This window comes from Bos indicus x Bos taurus, chromosome 21 (genome assembly GCF_003369695.1).
Source record: "Bos indicus x Bos taurus breed Angus x Brahman F1 hybrid chromosome 21, Bos_hybrid_MaternalHap_v2.0, whole genome shotgun sequence".
Taxonomy (NCBI): domain Eukaryota; kingdom Metazoa; phylum Chordata; class Mammalia; order Artiodactyla; family Bovidae; genus Bos; species Bos indicus x Bos taurus.
The window spans coordinates 25282870-25306989 of NC_040096.1; the positions used below are offsets into that span (position 1 = coordinate 25282870).

At 47.6% G+C, this 24120-nt stretch overlaps 1 protein-coding gene across 8 annotated transcripts in view; it reads right to left on the bottom strand.

Moving 5' to 3' along the window:
- Positions 1-6735: 6735 nt before the first annotated feature.
- Positions 6736-24120, bottom strand: part of RASGRF1 (Ras protein specific guanine nucleotide releasing factor 1) — a 100274-nt gene continuing 82889 nt past the window's right edge. For 2 of the 8 annotated variants that reach the window (XM_027521308.1, XM_027521306.1), the window contains 5 exons: positions 23652-23849; positions 17619-17887; positions 13152-13269; positions 10617-10685; positions 6736-7253 (listed from right to left, as the gene is read on the bottom strand). In XM_027521308.1, coding sequence (XP_027377109.1) covers positions 7161-7253; positions 10617-10685; positions 13152-13269; positions 17619-17887; positions 23652-23849 — 747 coding nt within the window. In that variant the 3' untranslated portion in view covers positions 6736-7160. Of the gene's footprint in view, positions 7254-10616; positions 10686-13151; positions 13270-17618; positions 17888-19585; positions 19666-20512; positions 21086-23651; positions 23850-24120 lie in introns of those variants that run through there. The other 6 variants (XR_003507411.1, XM_027521307.1, XR_003507414.1 and 3 more) reach the window with 6 other exon arrangements.

Consider the following 24120-nt stretch of genomic DNA (forward strand, 5'->3'; position numbering starts at 1 on the left):
CAAATTGAATGGTTTGCCTTGGAAACAGAGACCATTCTGTGGTTTTTGAGATTGCATGCATATACTCATTTGAATGCAGAGTTTCAAAGAATAGCAAGGAGAGATAAGAAAGCCTTCCGAAGTGATCAATGCAAAGGAACAGAGGAAAACAATAGGATGGGAAAGACTAGAGATCTCTTCAAGAAAATTAGAGATACCAAGGGAATAGTTCATGCAAAGATGGACACAATAAAGGACAGAAATGGTATGGACCTAACAGGAACAGAAGATATTAAGAAGAGGTGGCAAAAATACACAGAAGAACTATACAAAAAAAAAAAGATTTTCATGACCCAGATAATCACGATGGTGTGATCATTCACTTAGAGCCAGACATCCTGGAATGTGAAGTCAAGTGGGCCTTAGAAAGCATCACTACGAACAAAGCTAGTGGAGGTGATGGAATTCCATTTGAGCTACTTCAAATCCTAAAAGATGATGTTGTTAAAATGCTGCACTCAGTATGCCAGTAAATTTGGAAAACTCAGCAGTGGCCACAGGACTGGAAAAGGTCAGTATTCATTCCAATCCCAAAGAATGTTCAAATTCTTTGAACTCATTTCACATGCTAGCAAAGTAATGCTCAAAATCCTCCAAGCCAGGTTTCAACAGTACATGAACCGTGAACTTCCAGATATTTAAGCTGGGTTTAGAAAAGGCAGAGGAACCAGAGATCAAATTGCCAACATCCGCTGGATCATCAAAAAAGCAAGAGAGTTCCAGAAAAATATCTACTTCTGCTTTATTGACTACCCCTTCTGCTTTATTGACTCTGACTGTGTGGATCACAGCAAACTGTGGAAAATTCTTAAAGAAATGGGAACAATAGACCACCTGACCTGCCCCCTGAGAAATCTGTATGCACGTCAAGAAGCAACAGTTAGAACTGGACATGGAACAACAGACTGGTTCTAAATCAGAAAAGGAGTGCATCAAGGCTGTATATTGTCACCCTGCTTATTTAACTTATACGCAGAGTACATCATGAGAAATGCTGAAGCACAAGCTAGAGTCAAGATTTCTGGGAGAAATATCAATAAACTCAGATATGCAGATGACACCACCCTTATGGCAGAAAGCGAAGAAGAACTAAAGAGCCTCTTGATGAAAGTGAAAGAGGAGAGTGAAAAAGTTGGCTTAAAACTCAGCATTCAGAAAACCAAGATCATGGCATCTGGTCCTATCACTTCATGGCAAATAGATGGGGAAACAATGGAAACAGTGACAGACTTTATTTTTGCAGGGCTCCAAAATCACTGCAGATGATGACTAAAGCCATGAAATTAAGATTTTTGCTCCTTGGAAGAAAAGCTATGACCAACTTAGACAGCATATTAAATAGCAGAGACATTACTTTGCCAGCAAAGGTCCATCTAGTCAAAGGTATGGTTTTTCCAGTAGTCATGCATGGATGTGAGAGTTGGACTATAAAGAAACTGATCATTGAAGAATTGATGCTTTTGAACTGTGGTGTTGGAGAAGACTCTTGAGAGTCCCTTGGACTGCAAAGAGATCCAACCAGTCCATCCTAAAGGAAATCAGTCCTGAGTAGAGTACTCATTGGAAGGACTGATGCTGAAGCTTCAATACTTTGGCCACCTGATGCGAACTGACTCAATGGAAAAGACTCTATGCTAAGAAAGATTGAAGGCAGGAGAAGGGGATGACAGAGGATGAGATGGTTGGATGGCATCACCTACTTGATGGACATGAATTTGAGTAAACTCTGGGAGTTGGTGATGGACAGGAAAGCCTGACATGCTGCAGTCCATGGGGTCTCATAGAATTGGACACGACTGAGGGACTGAACTGAACTGAAAGACCAATATTGTCTAACATCTTTTCATGTGCCTATTTTGCATATCTTCTTTGGAGAAATGTCTATGCAAGTTCTTTGTCCACTCAAAACAAAAAACAAAAACCCCCACCTATTTATTTATCTATTTGATTGGGCCAGGTCTTAGTTATAGCATGTGGGATCTAGTGTCCCGACCAGGGATCAAACCTAGGCCACCTGCATTAGGAGTCTTAGCCACTGGACCCCAGGGAAGTCCCATCTTTGACCATTTTTTAAATTGGTTTGTCATCTTTTTGCTTTTGAGTTGTTAGAGTTCTTTATATACTCTGGATACAAAACTCTTATCCAATATACGATTTGCAGAAAGATTCTTTCATTCTGTAGGTTGTCTTTTAACTTTCTTGAGAATGTTCTTCAATGCGCAACTGTTTTTAATTTTGATGAGGTTTACTTTATTTTTCCTTTCACTTCCTTTTCCTGGCAGTCCCACTATGAATCAGACCTGACAAGAGCATCTTTCATGGGCTAGGTGTGGTACTGGGAGCCGCAGGAGTCAGACCACCCAGACCATGTGGAATCTCACAGGAGGGAAGTGACACAGGTCCTTGACATGAGGCAGAGATCAACCTGAGATGGGTACAGATGAAGCCCCTGATTGGAGAAAATCGGTAAAGGCTTCTGAGAAGGACATTTAAAGAAAAGTGGAAGTGACTGACATAAAAATAAAAACTTGAGAGCAGTCAGTAGTTTGGTCTAACTGGCATAGAGGGTGGTGCAATTGGAGAGGTAGTGTATGGACATATCCAGGGGCTGAAATGATGTGTGCTTGTTCAAATACAGTGATTGTAAAATGGTCATGTGCTCACATATCACTTGGAGAGCTTGTTCAGATTCAGGTTCAAGAAGTCTGAGGTGGGGCGATCCTGCTTTTCTACCAGATTCCCAGGCAATGCTAGTGTTGCTGGTTCAGGGTTCACAATCTGAAGAGTGAAGATGTGGTTCATTCATTCAACAAACATTCTGTGCAGAATGTCATGACATCCCAGGCTTGGTGCTGAGCAGAAGTGGATGAATGAGCCATGGTTTTACCTTTGTGCAATTTAACATTTGATGAATGATTTTTTTTAAGCAAACATGAAGATTCTGTTAATTTATAATTTATTAAAGTGTATTGCTATAATTGAAAATGTTACAGAGACTTACTTTCAGTCTTGTGTAGAAAGAAATGTGTTAAGGAAAATTATGTGAATAAATATTCCAACGAAATACATCTGAATGGTTAAAAAATACTGGAAGAGAGCTGTCTGTTTTAAAGATTAAAAATTTCAACAACAACAAAATTCTAGTAAGCACCATTCTATTTTCTGTTTCTATGAATTTGACTGCTCTAGGGACAAGGCAATGGCACCCCACTCCAGTATTCTTGCCTGGGAAATCCCATGGATGGAGGAGCCTGGTGGGCTACAGTCTATGGGGTCACTAGGAGTCGGACACGACTGAGCGACTTCATTTTCATTTTTCACTTGCATGCATTGGAGAAGGAAATGGCAACCCACTCAAGTGTTCTTGCCTGGAGAATCCCAGGGACAGAGGAGCCTGGTAGGAGGCCATCTATGGGGTTGCACAGAGTCAGATTCGACTGAAGCAACTTAGCAGCAGCAGCAGCAGCAGCAGGGACATAATACAAGTGGAATTGTACAATGTTTACCTTTCTGTGATTGGTTTATTTCACTTAGCATATTGTCTTCATTATGTCTTGAATGTGACATAATGTGACAAGCTTTATGACATTCACAAAGCTTGAATGTCTTCAAGCTTTATCCAAGTGGTAGTGTTGGGGTCCAGCCTACCAGGCTCCTCCGTCCATGGGATTTTCCAGGCAAGAATACTGGAGTGGGTTGCCATTGCCTTCTCCGTGAACCCTGTTAACCATTGTTAAAGAAAAACCAGGAAACCCCCTTCTCACAGGTGGCAAACAACGATTGGAAGTAAGGGTCAGGTTGTCTCAGATTAATGATAGCGTCTCCACCTGCGTGTTGTAATTGTTAATTCTTCCATGCCTGCATGTTGTAAAACTAATTACTAATGTGTAACCAGTCATGTAGCGGAGGATATAAAACCGAGTCCCCCGAAATCATCATAGGCCTTGTTGGGAACCGATTCCCCTTGGACCCACTGGTGTAATAAACTGTTCTCCATTGTCTTGAGTGTCCTCTGAGGTGTGTTTTTGAGTCCAGATTCTACAACAGTAGTTTGTGCCCTTTTATTCATTTTTAATTTTATTTTTGGAAGGGCACATGGTGCGGCATGTGGGATCTTAGTTCCCCAACCAGGGATTGAACTAACTGAGCCCCCTGCATTGCAAGCTCAGAGTCTTAACCACTGGACCACCAGGGAAGTCCTAGAATTTCTTTCTTTGTAAAGGTTGAATCCCATTCTGTTGTTTGTTTACCACTGGTTGTTTATTGATCTGTTTATACACTTGGATTGATTATACCTTTTGGTTATTGTGAATAAGTTACTATGAAAATGAGTGTACAATTATGTCTTTGAGACCTTGTTTTCAGTTCTTTTGGGCAAATACCCACAAGTGGGATTGCTGGTGTTACTGCTATTTTTAAATGAATTAATAAATAATTATTTAAAAACGTTCCTGAAGTTTTTCAAATAAAATAACCAGTAATACAATTATACCCACTGATGTAACCCACTTATATGGTCTTTTTCTGGGAGGGGTCCTTGATAGTTTTTGCGAGTATAGAGGGGTCCCTTATTTAAAAAAAACTGGGAACTGCTCATCCAAGGTAGTGGCAGAGGTGACGAAGAGCTGTGGTCAGTGTGGAGAGGTAGTTAGGGGTTAACAGTGCCTGGATCAGGTGACCCTTTAAAGGGAGAGTCAGGGCGACCTCTGGGTTTCTAGCTCGTACCACAGGGAGGGGTGTTAAGGAGACCCAGGGGCGGTGGGGGAGCTGATGAGGTCAGGTTGGTCCAGTAGAGTGAGGGGGCCGTAGGGCACCAGGTGGTGGCAGTTTCTATGTAGTTTGTTTATTTGTTTATTTGGCTGCATGGAGTCTTTGTTGCTGCGAGCGGTGGCTATTCTCCAGCTGTGATGCATGGGCTTCTCATTGCAGTGGCTTCTCTTGTTGCAGAGCACAGGCTCTAGGGAGCGCGGGCTTCAGGAGTTGCAGCTACCAGTCTTTACAGCACAGGTAGTCGTGGCGCACCGGCTTACTTGCCCCATGGCATGTGGGGTTTTCCCAGATCAGGGATCGAACCCGCGTCTCCTGCATTGGCAGGCAAAATCTTCACCACTGAGCCACCTGGGAAGCCCTCTAGGTGTTTTGTTTTGAGGAGCCTGGAGGAGATGTGAGCTGCAGTTAGGAACGTGAGGGTAATTTGCTTTGTGTTTCTTCTCTTCAGCCAGGCCATGAGCTCTAGGAGGTCAGGATCAGGGCTGGCTTATAGGTATCTGATCCTGACCTCCTAGAGCTCATGATCCTGACCGAGGTATGCATGCCCAGAGGCTAGATATAAATTCTTGGGGGGTGGTGGGTGCGTCTGGGTGGTATGGCCATACTCCCGAGACAACTACAACCCACCTCTCCAGACACTCCTTCTCCAGCAGCCGATGCAGTGGGTGCAGGTTCCATCCCTGGTCAGGGAACTACGATCCTCACCTCACAAGGGACCCCAAGCAAGGACCACCAGCTGGACCCAGACAACCCATAGAATTGTGCAAAACTGTTTTCAGCCATTAAGTTTTGGAGCTATTTGTTCCTGCTACAATAGAAAACTGCAACAGTCTTCCTCATCAGACTATGTTGTTGTTGTTGTTCAGTAGCTTAGTTGTGTTTGACTCTTTGCAACCCCATGGATTGTAGCACACCAGGCTCCTCTTGTCTTCCACTATCCCCCAGAGTGTGCTCGAATTTATGCTCTTTGACGTCAGACTATGAGTTCCCCCAGAAAGAAGGAGTGGGTGCCCTGACCACTCTAGACCTCTGGTCTGAGTCCAGAGCCCGAGAAGGACCAAGTGTTCATCAAAACACTCCTTGAATGAATAAATGAAACCAATCAAAATTCCACCGTTCACCCTGAGATAGAATAGATTTATTAGCAAGAGGTAATCAGGAAACATATATTTTTACAAAACTGGAAATTGTTTTCCAAACAAGCTGTAAGTTGAAATATTATAGGACTTGAAATAGAATTCCCATACCACTAGGTATCGCTTACAGCAAAAGTTGTCTGTCTGTCGGAGTGGAGCATGCCTGCCACTTCAGAGTTGACCTGTGTTTTCTATACTGTACAATGTAAAAAATAGATGGTAGTATTCACAGAATAAGCACTACAGTACTATATTCCTGCTAGAAGGCATTTAGACAGGACTACAGTATATGCAATAAAAACACTTGGTTATTGAGTTCCTAAATCTACAGTGTGGTACTATTTTTCACAAGGCATACAGACTGGGAGCATCTCAACGTAAGCTTTGTAGTGACCATTAGGCGGCTCAAAGAGGAAAAGTGACATTTTTCACGTGTTCTCGACTTGCAGTGGATGCTGGCCGCCTTTGGCAAAGTCGACACGACTTGGTGTTGTGATTCTGTTTTCCTCGGGAAGTTCTGGGGCCTTGTCCAGGGCTACGGAGACCTATGGTCATGCCCCCTGGTGCTATTTCCAGAGCCGGGGGCAGCATGGCACCGAGGTGGCGGCCTCCAGGGCTGTCATGGGGCGTGGTTTTCAGCGGACAGGACCCTCTTCCCTCTGGGTCACTGGGAGGTGCGGAGTTTGGAGACCTGCGATTTGGGCTGGAAAAGCTGCTCTGGAAATCGGCGTCACCATCAGCAGGAAGGTTTGTCGATGACCAGACTCTGGGGTATGGTTCCCCCTCCCGCCTCCCCCCACCCCCCACCCAGTTATCACAACTACATGGAACATGCCGGAGGATGTTGCCTGGCTGACTCGGCCCAGGGGCCTGGGCTGGGGACAGACAGAAGCAGGACGGGTGCCTAAGGGTCGGGTATGCGCGGGGTCTGTTTTCCCTTCGGAGAAGAGTAAGGGGCCGGGAAGGACAGACTGAGAGGACGGTTGATGAAAAGAACCAGGCACTGCAGGAGACGAGGGGTGGGGTGGGCAGACCAAGTCTTAAACGGTGCAGAAATTCATATTCTGGTTCTATGGGAATCTAAGAACAAGAACGGATTTGTATTCTTGGAGAAGCACATACTAAAGAAGAAAACCCAGAGAAACCAAACGACTATGTACAGTATCATAGAGCACGTGTCCATGTGAGCGGCTGGATCTGGGCTGGGTACCGGCTTCAGGTGGGGAGTTTTGGTTCTATTCGGAGAGAAGACTCGTAGAGGCTTTCTTCATCCATTACAAAAGATTGGTCCAGTAAATACTGGGTTACCTGAGAAAAGGAAAAGAGAAGGAGGAATGTGAGGTGATGCAATCTCCACAATATACTAGGTGGTCACTGAGTGTCTCCCAGGAATCAGGCAGCATCATGGGGAGAGGGGCATCAGGCTTGCACATGAGGCAAAGATGCATTAAAAACAATGTGTCTTTTTTAAACTGTTTATGATTTTGCTTCTTTATTATTATTATTTTTTGGCCACACTGCAAGGCATGGGGGATCTTAATTCGTCAACCAGGATTGAACCTGTGTCCCCTGCATTGGAAGGCGGACTCTTAACCACTGGACCACCATTGAGGTCCCTGTTGTGTCTTAATACTATTTTTTAGTATTGCCTTAAGTTTTTGTCTTCATAGTAATAGAAAATCACATATGGTCAAAATTACTCTTGACCACCATTCCTATGTGTTAGAAGACATATTTTAGGCTCATATCAAAAAGTCGTCTATATCTATGGGACTTGCCTAGTGGTCCAGTGGCTAAGACTTCACACCCCCAGTGCAAGGGGCCGGGGTTCCATCCCGGTTGGGGAACTAGATCCCTACATGCTGCAACTAAGAGTCCAAGTGCTGCTGCTAAAGACCCTTCGTGGTGCAACAAAGACCCGGTGCAGCCAAATAGATAGATATTTCAAAATATAATCATCTCTATCTATGGGCTTCCCTGGTGGTTCAGCTGGTAAAGAATCCGCCTGCAATGTGGAAGACCTGGGAAGATCCCCTGGAGAAGGGAGAGGCTACCCACTCCAGTATTCTGGCCTGGAGAATTCCATGGACTGTATGGGCTCTCAAAGAGTTGGACACAAATGAGCAACTTTCACATTCACATCTATATCTCTATATCTAAAATGTCAACTGTAGCATCTGGGCTGTGGATGTATGGGTGTTAACAGTTCTTTCATGCGTGTGTGCTCAGTTGCTTCAGTTGTGTCTGACTCTTTGTGACCCTATGGACTGTAGTCCGCCAGGCTCCTCTGTCCATGGGATTCTGTAGGCAAGAATACTGGAGTGGGTTACCATTTCCTACTCCAGAGACAGTTCTTTCAGTGTTTCCATATGTTGGAAAAATGTTCTTAAACATCGGGATTATGTAGCATGACAGAATCCCCCAGGAGCCAACCGTGGAAGCTGAGGCTGTGTAAGAAAGGAGGCTCCCTGTTCTTCCCCTCACGAGGCTCACTCCAGGGCAAAATCTCAGAGTGGAAAATCAGGAAGAGTCACCACATGGATTAAACTATTCTCCTTCCTCCACGTGTCCCACTTCACCCAGCTCCCGAGTGCTTTGCTGGACTCCTGTGTGTTAAATGTACGATGAGAGATCAGAGCCCAATCTCACAGTCAGACCCCCACCCTTCATAAAGAATCTCTCCAAGGCTCAGATGGTAAAGAATCTGTCTGCAACATGGGAGATCTTGGTTCCATCCCTGGGTCAGAAAGATCCCCTGGAGAAGAGAATGGCAATTCACTCCAGTATTCTTGCCTGGAGAATTCCATGGACAGAGTAGCCTGGCAGGCTACAATCCATGGGGTCACAAAGAGTCAGACAGGACTGAGCAACTAAACACTTTCACGTTTCCAAGGTTCAGTGACTTGTCAGTTGTTTGGAGCTGAAGGTTCATGTTTTTCCACAGACACTTAAATCAGGAGGAAGAAAACAATTACATTTCTTAGCATGTAATCAGGAACCTTCTGATAGCTGCTGGAGAAAAATCAAGTCCTTGTGAGCTTCTTTGCTAGTTGACCCTCTGCTACTGTGAGGGACAGACCCGGCTGTCTAGGATGCTGACCATTAGTCACCAATGAAAAGGTTACTGTGTCTGACTAATGGCTCTCAACCAGCACCTCCAGGAAGATGACCTCAGATTTCACGTCTAGACGAACTCTGATAAAAACATGGCAATCTTAAACAGCTATGGGAAACAGACCAGACTTATTTTTTTCTGTCTTTTAAAAAATTACTTATTTTTATTTCTTGGCCATGCCATGTAGCATGTGGGATCTTAGTAGCCCAAGCAGGGATCGAACCCATGCCTCCTGAAGTAGAAGGGTCCAGTCTTAACCACTGGACCACCAGGGAAGTCCCAGGACCAGACTTTTATATCTAGCTAGTAGCTTCATACGAACAATTCTTTGTAGAGCACAAAATCTCAACCCTCCAAACACTCTGGAAATCATCAGACTGGTCAGTTTTCTCCATCATGAGTATTTGTTTCCCTAAGAGTGTTGCTTCTTTTGAGACTGGCAGCAAACACCACCACTGCAAAGCTGTTAACAGAAGGAGCCTGAAGGGCATGCTTAAGATTTTGTGACCCATAGATTGTAGCCCGTCAGGCTCTTCTGTCCATGGGATTTCTCAGGCAAGAATACTGGAGTGGGCTATCATTTCCTTCTCCAAGTCTAAAGGGCAGTAACATTTATTTGTATTGTACCTTGGAGCTTAAGGGCAAGTTTAAGAAGGGGGCATAGGCCTAATACAGCCTGGTACCTGGTGTATGTTCAATAAGCACTTGCCAAATGAAAGAATGAGTGAATGACAAGGAAAAAGCGGCATACTTGATTAAGGCTTCTCTTCCCCCTATGGCTATCAATTAAAGACAGAGTGAGTTCATGGAACCTGGCAGGAGACAGGGCAAGTCTATCACAAAGGAGTGCATGCGTGTTCAGTCGTGTCCGACTCTTTGTGACCTCATGGACTGTAGCCCACCAGACTCCTCTGTCCATGGGATTTCCCAGGCAAGAAAACTGGACTGGGTTGCCATTTCCTCCTCCAGGGGATCTTCCCAACCCAGGGACTGAACCCAAATCTCTTACGTCTCCTGCATTGGCCAGCAGATTCTTTACCACTGAGCCGCGTGGGAAGCCCCAAAGAAATATGTGCGTGTGTATGGTCTGCTAACAGAATAAAAAAAAAAAAGTTTTGCTGTGCTTGCAAACACACACAAAGAATGAGTGATGCAATTGGCCTTGGGAGGGGAACTTACTTGGAGGCTGGGGGACTTTCTGCTGGGTGCCCTTTCTAGCTGTGAATTTTGAAACTGGTGAGCATTTCAAAAAGATGTGATAAACACAGCCTCTCTTGCCTCCGAGGAGACCAGGCATGATTCTAAGCCATCCTGTGGCAGGTAAAGATCAGATGGGAGCTATGGGATGACCACAAGCTCTGTCTGAAGGAGAGGGAACTTGTGGCAGGTCAGGGGACAGGACACAGGGAGGAGGGCTTCCTGGAAGAGTGGGGCCCAGGGAATTCAAGGCAGAAAATGCTTGGGTTTGGAGGGGGAGGGGAAGAGGCAGGAAGAAGCGGGGTGCCGCCACAGCACTCGTGAGAAATCAGAAGTGACTGCAAATGCTGCCAGCTTACCTTTGCTTGGTGCTCGATCTTGTAGGCAGTTTGTTGAAACTGGCGGATCTCTCGGATGATGTGGGATATCTGCGGGAAGGAAGGAGAGTTTTAAATATTTATTTTAACTTATATTTATTATTTGGCTGTGACATGTCTTTGTTGCCACATGTGGGATCTAGTTCCCTGACCAAGTTTCAAACCTGTGTCTCTTGCATTGGGAGCATGAAATCTTAGCCACTGGGCCATGAGAGAAGTTCCAGGAAGGTGAGTTTTAGAAACAATTTGCTCTTAGTATCACCCCTGGACGCCCTCCCCCTGCAGAACAGAAGGGACATCAATAGCCATCAACTCAGCCTCTTAATTTACCTCCTGGGAGATCCTACTGAAGCATCATGATTTTCCTTCTACCAGCAACCTGCCTCAAAGGCTGATCCTTGGTAAGAATCTATAAATCTATAGGTTATAAGGGGTAACACAGACTATCTGTCCTTCTCTGACTTATTTCACCAAGCACAATATCCTTGAGGTCCATCCACGTTGCTGCAAATGGCAGAACCTCACTCAATTTATTTATTTATTGAAGTATAGGTGATGCACATTATTATATGTTACAGGTGGACAATACAGTGATTTACAATTTTTAAAGGTTATACTCCATTTGTAGCTATTATAAAATACTGGTTACATTCCCTGTGTTGTACAATATATCCTTATAGCTTATTTTATACATAACATTTTGTACCTCTTAGAACTTCATTGATTTTTAGGGCTGAATAATATTTCAGTGTGTGTGTGTGCACGTGTGTGTGTGTGTGTATATATATATATATATATATACACACACACACCACATCTTCTCTTGGAAAAGGAAATGGCAGCCCACTCCAGAATTCTTGAAAATTCAATGGACAGAGGAGCCTGGTGGGCTACAGTCCATGGGGTTGCAAGAGGCAGAAACAACTTAGCGATTAAACCACCACCACCACCACATCTTCTTTATCCATTCATATAATCTATAAAAAACACTGAATCATTATATCATATACCTGAAACTGTCACAGAATTGTAAATCAACTATACTTCAATAAAAAGATGCATATTCTGAAATGTAAAACATATATTCAGTCAGATTACACTAAAGATGATGAAAATTATTTTAAAGACTCACAGATAATATAGTAAGAGAAAATTACCAATAATTTTCTTTGAATAGTGAAAATAAATGAGTGATTTTGTTGCTAAAAAAAAATCCTGATGACCCTGATGCTCGGAAAGATTAAGGGCAGAAAGACAAGGGGGTGGCAGAGGATGAGATGGTTAGATAGCACCACTGACTAATGGACTTGAGTTTGAGTGAACTCCGGGAGATGGTGAAGGACAGGGAAGCCTGGTGTGCTGCAGTCCATGGGATCAGAAAGAGTCAGACATGACTTAAGGACTGAAAAACAACAAAATTACAGTATGTGATTGAGAGAGAAACACATCACTTGATCAGTGGTGCCAGCTTATCCAATATCCTAAAACAGCTCCCCTCAACTCCAGCAACAGCTAAAGGCCACTTTCCATGTGCCCACGGTGTGCAAGACCACACAAAGTCTCCCTGTCCTGCCACTAGGGCAGTGCTGCCAACTTGCCCTTGACAGAGAAATCTTACCAATTAAACAAAACCTTAGGAGGAAGCCCATGATACAGAACCAATACAAATAGAGGCTCCCTGGCTGGAGACAACAGGGGAGAAGCATGGGTATAAACAAGGCTCTCTGCTGGAAGGGGGTCTTCATCTCCCCTCCCAGGTCCTATATTTCTCTGGGGAAATTGGAAACCTACTTGCTTAGAAATGATTCGGCTGTGGCCACATAAAGCAAGGGCTTTTCTAGGACTTCCCTCATGGTCTCAGTGGTTAAGAATCTGCCTGTCAATGCAGGGGACACAGGTTTGATCCCTGGTCTGGAAAGATCCCACATGCCTCGGGGCAAATATGCCCATGTACCACAACTACTGAGCCTGTGCTTAGAACCTGTGAGTTGCAACTACTGAAGCCCGTGTGCCTGAGAACCTGTGCTCTGCAACAAGAGAAGCCACTGCGATGACACTGCAACTAGAGAGTACCCATGTGTAGCAATGAAGACCCAACACAGTCAAAAATAAAGAAAATAAAGTTAAAAAAAAAAAAAAGCAAGTGCTTATCTGAACAACACTGGATGGGCTTGGAATAAAGATACACCTTTGAGGTCAGACAGAGCCCCAGACCCGGCTCTGCCGTTTACTTAGGGGTGATCTTGGGCTGGTCCTGGATCTCTCCCAGCCTTAGCTTGCTCCCCTGTAAGGTGGACAACACCCACTCCTCAGCCTGTAGGTGTTAGAGGAGGGAATGGAGGTACAACTGGCTCAGGGCAGGCCAATGCTAATCACCACTTAAGGGGGTTACTGTTCTTACAGGAGGAGCAGGGCTCAGGTTCCCAAGTCGGCCAGGCCTGGAGGCAGAGCTCCGGTGGGCCCGGGCTCGGGTTTTGATGACCCCTCCCCCTCCCCGCTCTGCTGCAGGGAACTCACCATTCTCATCTTGGAGAAGTTGACCAGGCCGTCCTCCGTGTAGTTGGGCGTACCCTCTTCGATGAAGGCCAGGTCAGTGAGGTACATCCCCAGGTAAGGGACACAGGGCGGGTCGCAACTTTGAAGCAAACGGCATTGACAGAGGTTTTTCACTTAAAACGCTGGTGCCTCTCCCAAGAAGAGACACACCCCTGTGGGTCACTCGCTTTGCTGAATGGAAAGGGGTTTCTATTTGCCAAGAGTTAACAGTAGCGCTTGGGGCTGAATTGCCTGCTGGGCAAGAGGGTCAGTCCTCTGGATGGTGGGGGTTGACATGGTGCCAGCTGGGGCTTCTCAGTGGACCATCCCCTCCCACCCCAAGCTGGAAGGTCCCCCTCTACCTGTCTGCTCGCCTTCCCAGATAGAGTCCTGGGGCTTGGCCGCCAGCTCCCGCCGGGCTCTCCTTTCCTTTCCATCTCTCCCCTGAAACTTTCCATCGCAACCTCATCCCAGAATCACGTCCTGGGGGTGCCTTGTAGTGCCACCCCCATTCCCGCCAGTCACCCCCAGACACTCTCTCCCTGAGATGTCTCTGCCTTTGTTTCTCACCCCTCTGGGACCTCTGCCCACCCAGGCACTGAGCTACCAGCACAGAAAGCCCTGCTCTCTGAGACCACTGTCCTGGATGTGGTCTGGGCGGGGGTTGATGGCCTTTGTGGGGGATGGGCCAGGCCCCTCTGATCTGTGGCTCTGAAGCAGGGGTTCCAGTCACTGGTCCTTCACGCCCCGTCTGGTGCCTCTTATGGGGTGCTGGGTAAGGGGGTGATGCTGTGATGGCTCTGGTGGTCACTCTGCCCCGGCAGAGCTCCTGACAGCTCCCTCGAGGGACTCCCCACACAGTGCTCTACAGACTCCTCTCAGCTCAGCACACAGCCACAGCAATCCTGCTTTCTGCCACCTGTCTCCTGGTGGCAACTCTGCCTCTCCAGAGGGAGTCAAGACAGGGAGGACGGTAGAGCAAGGATAGAAACCTGTCTCAGTCCTCTGTCTGCTTGCTCTGCGACCCTGGGCCATATCTTTCCCTCTGGTCCTCAGGCTCCCCTTGTACAACAGCACTCATGTTAGCTGAGACAATTCTAGGTGATTTGAGAGTTGATTTTAGGTGATGCTCAGACACTGTTTAAATAAATCGATTCATATGATGATAAACATTTGATTTTCACCCCCACCACCCAGCATCATGAGTGTCAGCATCATGGTTTTGACACTTCCTAACACTTGCCATTTCCTTCACTCTTTTTTTTCTTTTTTGAACAAACAGTAACAGGACTCACTAAGGATCAGAGCCTTGGCATACATCAGGATCTGGTAAGAATTTAATAACATTGTTTTGTTTTCACTGTATTTATTTTTTATGGTAACCATATATATTTATGGCAAATATGCTGGTTTCCCATTTGCTATCATGTTGGTTTTTCTTCTTTAAATAAAGAAAATAAATTTAAATATTTATTTCTTGGAAATAGTTAATTTAAAGGAGACTATTAAGTACATGCTAATACAGCTGACACGTGGGTATGACAAAGTCTTAAAGGAGGTGGATTTTTGGAGTTTGAGAAATAGTGGAGAGGAGAAATATTTGAACTGTCAGTCTTGACTTCTTCATGGGTGATAAAATCAATTTGGTGAATGTTGATCAGATTTTTAAAAAAGTTTTAAAAAAGAGAGAATAGGGAAATATCTGAGTTCATTGCATGGTCTAAAATTGCTTTGAGACATTTTTGTCCCTTTTAGGTATATATGTGTTTGTATACAGGGTAACACTGTCAAATATTATTTTTTTCTTTACTGCAGGTTGTGGAAAAAAAAAAAAAGAAGAATCATGCTGTCACTGGCAGACCTCTCTGAGTCCTTCCGGCCATTAATAGTTCATGATTGTTATCGAGTGGGCCAAAAAGTTCGTTCTGGTTTTTAACATCTTATGGAAAAACCAGAATCATCTTTTTGGCCAACCCAATACATGCCTGGTTTTCCATCAAACTCCAAATCTGAAGCACAGGCTGGTGGATCTGATGGAGAAAAGAGTTCAAAGGTCTTAGAAGCCACTCTGGGGCTGGAGGGCTGGTTGGTGGCTTCTGGGGGTGCCCCACTCCTCCTGCCCTTGGTGGGCACCAGGCAGTCTGGAGAGCTTGGAGGACCTCTTATCTTGGACAGAGGCAGAGGGAAGGCTGAGTGACTGCTTGCTGACTGTGAATGACTGAAGGAAGCAGGATGTTTTTGAATGCCTCACGGGGTCCTGACCACCCAGACCAGTGAAAGAATAGCTGAGGTCCTCAGGCCACTCGGTGACTTCCCTGAATGATTTACTGGGGGTTATGACCCAGGTGTGGAAAGATGATGGGTGGGCAATTTAGTCACTTGCATGTGGCACCACCAGTCCCGGACTCTATTCTTGTTCATCACCTACATAGTGAGGGGCTTTAGGGAACAGCACACTTCATTCAGTTATGTACACACACACACACACACCCCAGAGTCCAGAGCCATGTGGGAAATATATGGTGTTGTCAGAGTGGCTAGAGTAAGGGACAGTGGGGGCAGAGAAGGCTGGAGGAGGGCCCCCAAAGGGCAGTACTGTGTGGACACAGACCATGCTGAGCATCTGAGTGTACAGGGAAGCACAGTGGGGGCTTTGTGTGGGCAAAATACCCAATGTGCGGCTAGCTCTGAACTCTCACGTGGCCATCTGACCTGTTGGGTGGGGTCCAGCCTTGCCTTGCATCAGGGCCTGGCCAACAAGGCTGTTACGGACGGAGGCAGAGCCCTCACATGCCTGTACCTGACGTTCTAGGGAGCAGAAAGAAAGTGCCCACCCCCCCCAGTCTAAAAGCTGCTTCTGGTTTCCCAGGCACCACCTAGACATGCTTGCCAACACCTGGTGACTCCTGGCACCTGGATCTTATCTATGATCATTTGGGGCCCCCAAGCCTGATGTTTCTGCCAAGAAATTCCTGATGATGTCAAAGGGGATGAAAGAAATGAGCTGGCATCAGTGACTGAAAGCAAGATGCAGCTGCCTGATGGGGTTCTCCACCGAACCCCAGGAAAGGGGAGGTGACAAGCAGGGGTCACCCTCTGCTCCTCCTCCCAACCCCCACCCCTGGCTGTAAGCTGGACTGCCCTCTCTTACAAGCTTCTGGTCTGGGATCTCCTCTCTTTCTCAGGGAGGGGATGAGGGCTACCAGGGGCTGGACTAGAATCCCTGGGGTCAGGACCAACAGTGAGGGTATGTGGTGCAGGGAAATCAGGTCCTCAGATTTTGCGGAAATTTCTTTTTGGTAATGCATTGGGAGTGGGGTGGGGCTCAGAATCCTTTTTGCCACCTGGATTCTATCTGCTCTGCAGTTTCATGAGCAAGAGACCAGGCTTCGTTCTGTGGCCACAGGCTGAAAATAAAGATGCAAACAGATACTTGCTCCTGTTGGAGCCCCTGAAACTCCAGGACTGTGGATCCATCACATCCACATACATAGACGGATGTCCACACCATCAGGAGGTCGTATGGGGTGGCCTGCTGCTTGGCCAGCAGACTTGCTCCCCTACAGCTGTCCCCATCCTCCACTTAGGGGAATAGAGGGGAAGGGCTGTGACAGGAGCAGCGAGAGCCTGGCTCCTGTGTGCCCTCCATGGGCATCCTATTCAAACTAAAGATAGACGTGCCAATGAGCAAGCATCTGCTGGGTTAAGATTACACAGATGGGCAAAGCTGGAACTGGCCCCTCAAGAGCTTGTGACCAAATTTTACAGCAAAATGTTGTCGAGTGGAGCTGTGGGCAGCTTCTGGTCACTCAGTGGATGATAGGAGGGACAGTCTTATGGGTTTCACCAGGGTGTGGTTTGAGGAAGGAGAAGGGGGAGATCACGTCCATGTGGGGGCATCAGGGCAGCGGACTGACAGGGTGCACACAGCAAGCCTTGTAGGTGGCCCAGGAGATATTTAAGAGAGTAGCTGGAGACAGGAGGTAGGATTTGGGGGTACAGTCTTGGCTGGTAAAGCTAAAAGGCCACGTGCTAGCCTGGGTGCTGCACAAGGCTGCATATTATGATGACGGACAAAAAAGGACACCCGGGACATCAGAACAGGTCTGAGGACCCAGGGACCCACACAGTGATGCCCATCATGAGCTCCTTGTCTGGGCGACTCACCAACTGTGCCCACCCACCACCTCATGCCCTCTGATCTCTGCCCCTCGCCTGGTGAGATGACCCCCAAGTCTTCACATACTGCTGCTTTATGTGTAAATCTTGGTGCTTCTGGAGTAAAGGGGGATAAACACATGTCCCAATCTGTCCTTCCCCTGCCTGGCCTGGCCTGCATCTCTGTAAGGCAGGAACCTGGTTTGCATAAAGGTCTCAGTGGCCAGAACACCTGAAGGCCACCTGTGCCCTGCATGGCTGGGTGAAGACGCGTCTAGGAGAGGCACTTACACAAGCCCACAGGGAACCTGAAAGAGGGGAGACAGGATGGGGACGCAGACAGAATGGGGACCACGGAGGCGGTGAGGCCGTGGCGGTGCTGGGCGAGGAAGCCATGTGAAGGAGGCAGATGGAGCAGCACCTGGGGGCGGACGGACGGACGGATGGACGGACAGGTTGGTGAATGTGGGGGCAGCTCCCCACAAGCACAGTCCACGGGGGCTCGCGGAGCCCAGGCGGAGGAAACACGGCCGGACAGCACAGATGGGTGGAACATCTGTCTGAGGACACAAACAAAGTGGAGATGATGGTCAAGGCGATGGGACGCAGAGCCAGCACGAGGAACACACCAGGGATGACGGGAGAGAAATGAGAAAGGTGGACGGGGCTGGCGGGAAGGGGGTGTGGGGTGTTGAAGTCACTGGAGGGGCTGGAGGTGTGAAGGGTTCCATCCCCAGGTGCTGGGGGCTTTAGCGGGCCTGCTGTGGGCAGTGGTCATGGGGTCCCTCTTGGAAAGGAGGAGAGGCACTCCCGGGCTCCATTGGAGCCAGGGCCCTGGGGTCTCCCAGGGACTGGGAGGTCCAGCAAGTGGCCACCTAGGAACGGAGAGCAAGGATGAGGGCCAGCCCAATAGGCCACGTGCTCAAGTGCCCGAGAGGAACACGGAGGCAGAGACTAGTGGAGGAACCCCAAGGGAGCATCTAATGAGAGTGACAGCAAACCCATGTTTCAGGTGAGTGTGCAGCCTCGGCACGTGACAAGGGGCTGAGTCACTGCTGTCCAAGGAGAGCTGGCCTGGCCTCTCAGGCAAACCACAGGGCACTGGCTTGGGTCAAGGCCTGGCTCCATCACCATTTCCCCGAATCCTTTGGCCAGCCACTAGCCCCTCAGTGTCCTCCTTTGGAGAAACATCATGGGAGATCTTGTCTTACAATGTGGTTCTCAGTGGGGGCAATTGTGCCTCCCTGAGGGTATCTGGCCATGTCTGGAGACCTTCCTGGTCCTCATAACTCAGCGGGGGCGGGGTGGACGGGGGCACTGGTCCCATGCATAGAGGCCAGGGATGTTTGCATTCTTTCATGCACAGGACAGCCCTCACCACAAAAACTATCCTGGTCTAGGGACTTCCTTGGTGGTCGAGTGGTTAAGACTCCACGCTTCCACTGCAGGTGGCGTGGGTTTGATCCCTGGTCAGGGAACTAATATTCCATATGCCCCAAGATTGGGGAAAAAAAAGTAAAAGATCCAATGCAGGAGATGCGGGTTTAGTACCTGGGTCAGGAAGATCCCCTGGAGAAGGAAATGGAAACCCAGTATTGCCTGGGAAATCTCATGAACAGAGGAGACTAGTGGGCTACAGTCCAAGGGGTCAAAAAGAGTCAGACATGCCTGAGCGACTTAAAAACAAAAGGACAAGAGGACCGAGGTTGAGAAAGTTCACCTCCTGGACAGTGTTAACAGGGCCAGGGAAGTCACAAACTTTGCAAACTGTGAAGTGTCAATTACTGGTAAAATCGTATTTGTTTGATTCCAAGATGCCGTTTGTCTATAAAACGCACTCTTGTTTTGATGACTAATTATCAAGTACAAAAAGGAAATGCAATCATATGAAATAAACGCATTGACTATGAGATGTAGCCTGACATCAGAAATAGTAAAATATAAAATAAAATGTGCATTTTGGAATCAAGGAATCTGGCACATCTATAATTGCTATCACACCTACCACACTTCTCAAGACTATTCCTGTGTCTCTCTCTGGAAATGCCCCAACACCATGAATTTTCTTTGGGAGATGATGGAGGACAAAGCTGACCTGCCCTGGGGTCTGGGGATGTGTAGGGATTGGTCTTGTGGGAAGACAGATGGACAGACAGACAGACAGGCCTCCTGCTCCGGCCAGGTGAGGCACATGAATGCCTCTGCAATGCAGTTCTATGATTTAAAAAAGAATGGTGACAAAATGACACACAACTTACTTTTTCAGAGCTTCTCTCAGATTCTTAAATCTGCCCTCTGATGACACAAGCTTTTGGAGCTTGTCAATCAAAGCTTTAGTCTGGAAGGAATTAGAAGCATTTACTAGCACACAGCACAGGTCAAAGCCCGCGGCTCTGGCCCACACTCCAGGGCCCTGTCCCACCTTGAGATGGGGCAGGTGGGTTCGGGGACTTCCTGGGTCTAGCAACTTGACCCTGAACCCATGAGGAGGTGGACAAGGATCTTTGCTTTGTGTGCCCATGCTCATACATCTTTCAGAAACTGTGCGTGGGGCCAGGAGGGTCCAAGTGCTGGGGTCCTGAGACCTGGGCTGTTGGGAGTAACGTGATGGGTAACTCCAGAGAGCCGGAGCCAGAACAGGGCATCACTGGTGTTTCACCATCATGACCTTCCTCATCACTGTACCCAAAGGATGCGACCATCTCCTCACACCTTCACTTTTTTTTTTTTTTTTACACCTTCACTTTTATATATCAGGCAGTGAAGTGAAGTGAAGTCGCTCAGTTGTGTCCAACTCTTTGCGACCCCATGGACTGTAGCCTATCAGGCTCCTCCATCCATGGGATTTTCCAAGCAAGAGTGCTGGAGTGGATTGCCATTTCCTTCTCCAGGGGATCTTCCCGACCCAGGGATCAAACCCGGGTCTCCCGCATTGCAGGCAGACACTTTACCATCTGAGCCACAGGGGCACCACCCAAATTTAATGGGCTTCCCAGGTGGCACTAGTGGTAAAGAATCTGCCTGCCAATGCAGGAGACATAAGAAACTTGGGTTTGATCCCCAGGTAGGGAAGATCCTCTGGAGAAGGGCATGGCAACCCACTCCAGTATTCTTGCCTGGAGAATCCTATGGACAGAGGAGCCTGGTGGGCTATAAGTCTATAGGGTTGCCAAGAGTCAGACGAGTGAAACGACTTAGCACGTGAATTTAAGAATCAAGAAAAAAAAAGATGGTGAATAAACTTATCATCAAAGAAGAGAATACCTTGATGGAAAAGAGTAAAGTCTGCAGCAGAGGGTCCTCTTTGCCAAACGACCAAGGCAGGCCCCACCCACACATTAGGTGGAGCCACTCAGGCGGCTGGTGTTTGTCTTAAGGGTCCAGGTGGGTGCTGCGGAGCGTGTCCTGGGTTGAGCCTGGGTTTGTGCTTCTTCCCCCGCACGACCTGGGGAAAGTCCCTCACTTCGGAGCTCCTCAGCGCCCTCATTTATAAAATGATGAGATGAGTAGTGATTTCCTTTCTAGCACCAAGCCTCAAGATTCAGAACATGGTTGAGAAATCGGGCCAGAGACCTGCCGTGCACCATAGATTAATTTTTATATGAGAAACCTACCCACAGAAAACAAGCCAAGTCTTCATTCGGATGGAAGAAGAGATCAGTGTGTGCTCTTCAAGGAGAGAGAATGGCAAAACACAGCCCCTCCATGCTGGTCCCTCCATGTCAATTAGAAATGTGGTCGCCTGGTTTGGACCAACCCTGCTCAAAGGAAAAATGTATTCTGGGTCTGATGAAAGAGACACATGCTTCCTAGCATAGGAAGAAGCCCCACCAGGCCAAGGGTAGATGATTCTACTTTCGAGATGGCTGCTCTCAGATGCCCAGGCCAACCTCCACCCCAGGCTCCCAGCCACCCTCCTGCACTTGGCCTCTTTCCAGAGCTGTGCCCTCGCTTCCTCTTCTTTCCCCTCCACCTGCAGAGAAATGAGATGCTGCAGCTGAGGCCAGATGTGGGGACTGAGGGTCAGAGCCCTTGGTGGGCTCTGTTGCCTCCATACTCTATACATCTATAGGCAAGTTCACACTCAACGCACATCCAGAAAATGGAAGGGTGGGTCTAGATGTTCCTTAAGGGCAATGCTCATTCAGATAGTCCAGAATTGTGGGTGACACAGCAGTTACACTCTCACATAGCTCCAGGTGAGGCATCATCATGCTCGTTTTCATTCTTTTTCAGTTGTTAAGTTGTGTCTGGCTCTTTGCAACCCCATGGACTGCAGCATGCCAGGCTCCTGTGTCCTCCACTATCTCCTGGAGTTTCTCATGTCCATTGGGTCATTGATGCTACCTAACCATCTCATCCTCTGCTGTCCCCTTCTCCCACCCTCAATCTCTCCCAGCATCTGAGGCTTCTCCAATAAGTGAGCTCTTCACATCAGGTGGCCAAAGTATTGGAACTTCAGCTTCAGCATCAGTCCTTCCAATGAATATTCAGGGTTGATTTCCTTTAGGATTGACTGGTTTGATCTCTTTGCTGTCCAAGGGACTCTCAAGAGTCTTCTCCAGCACCACAATTTGAAAGCATCAATTTTATGGTGCTCAGCCTTTTTTTTTGGTGCTAGTGGTAAAGAATGCACCTGCCAATGCAGGGGATGTAAGAGATGCAGGTTTGATCCCTGGGTTGGGAAGATCCCTTGGAGAAGGGCATGGCAACACGCTCCAGAATTTCATGGACATAGGAGCCTGGTGGGCTACAGTCCATGGGTCTCAAAGAGTCGGACACAATTGAGCACATACACACACTGGCTGGCCCTGGGTCTTGAATGACATTCTCGAGGCAGGCCAGATCACACACTTTGCCCTCTAACTAACCTCAAGTTGCACCGTCCTAAGGGAATGGAAGACTTCAGGATGGTGTAGGCAATTCCCTCCCAACTCTATGACAAGGGTGATGTAGAGAATGAAGCCAAAAAAATCCCAAACCCTCAGTGGGATGGGAAAACAAAGCCTGGTCAGAGGGCCTCTGGAAAAGATGATATCATTCTGATGGAACAGGGAAGAAGAAGAAAGATGCTGACCTGAAATGGGTCACTCGGACTCTGCCCATAGCCATGTTTGAACCTTGACAGACTGAACAGCCTAGGTGACCTGGAGGTTCTACAGCAGCCTCGCTCAACCTCAGACTCCAAGAGCTCATGAGGTCGTGTGCCACATGTGGGCAGATGTGGCGTGCTGCCCTGAGCTCCTGCACTGCCAGCCCCTGTTCTTCCACTCGCAAGAGAGGCATCTTCCAGCTTTTGTCCTGAGCCCGGCATCCCTGTGTGCTAAGAAGCAAGTGGCCCAGCCTCACTGGGTGCAGTGCGGATGGTAGGGGTGCTCTGCAGTCCTGCTGTCATCTGGAGCTGGAGTGACTGGTTGGCAGTGGAAGGGCAGCAGAGATGTCCCAGGATGCCCTGAGTCTGGCTGTTTATCCAAAGAGGAGGGATTTATGGACCTGCAGCCTCCCTGGGGCATGGAATCATGAGCTGTCATTGGCATGAGAAGAGTAGTGAGGAGCAGGTGATGAACAGAACCATGAGGGGACACAGTATGCCAGTTCAGAATGGCCCAGATGAAGCAGGCTCCTTGGAGACCCTGGGCCCCACACAGCTCACCTGGCTGTAAGACCAGACAGTATATTACTGATGCCTTTGGAGGCATCCCCTGACCCCTGGCGGTCCCTGTCCAGCTTTCAGGGACATCCAGTAGTACACCCAGGAGCTGGCCCAAATGCCTCCTCTCAGGAGAGCTGTCTCCTGATGACCCCAGGGCATAGAGCTTTATTCCTGAGGAAGACTCTGTCTTATGGTTTTTCAGAATCAGGTTCTGAGTGAATAACCATTAAGTTCATATATAAGATCAGCAACTGTCTAATGGGTAACAGGGACAAGTTAACTCTCTGGGGGCCAGAAGGGTTGTGAAATCAAAGTCTGAGGAGAGGACTTGCAGGATCATCTGATCACCATCTTGGTAACCTGCAGGTTTGGACTGAGATCCCCCAAAAGTCACCACTCCTTTGTCCCAACTCAGGGAGAAGAGTGTTGGGAGCAACAATTACTGTCATATGTCCCACTCTGAGGTACTGACTATTCAAGTGGGAATTAAAGTCCCACAGCGTGCTAGTGCCACACTGTGGGCCTGATATCTGGTCTCAGGAGAAACAGGAGAAGAGGTTCTCTAGTTTACCTGAAGTGTTGGCCCTCACCCTGTCCTTCATCCACCTATGGATGGTGGCCCTCTGGTCTCCCTGCCCCAGCCCCAGCCCAGCCCAGCTTCCTGCTGGTACCTGCTTAGAGACTTTGAGCCACGTCTTTTTCAGCCGGAAGATCGCGCTCCGGTTCATGGACGAGGTGATCTCCAAAACAGCATTGTAGTTGTGTAAGCATCGGCATATGTCGGCCACGGCCACCCACTTCTCGATGGTGCTCACCCTCGCGTTGATGTCCTCGTTGCGGACGATTTCTGAAGCGATCAAGTTACTGATCTTTAAGTCCATGCAATAGGACAAGAAAAAAAAGTAAAGGGAATAAGTACTGTAAAGATGATAAATCACCATTATTTGCAGACGAAATGATTGTTTGAAAATTCCCAGAAGAATGAATTGGAAAACTGCTGGAATAACCAACAGAGCTCATCAGGGTAGCTGGTTAAAGATTCAGTATACAAAAAGAACTTTTAAAAATATAGTAGCAATACCAAATTGGGCTCCAAAATCACTGCAGATGGTGACTGCAGTCATGAGATTAACAGATGCT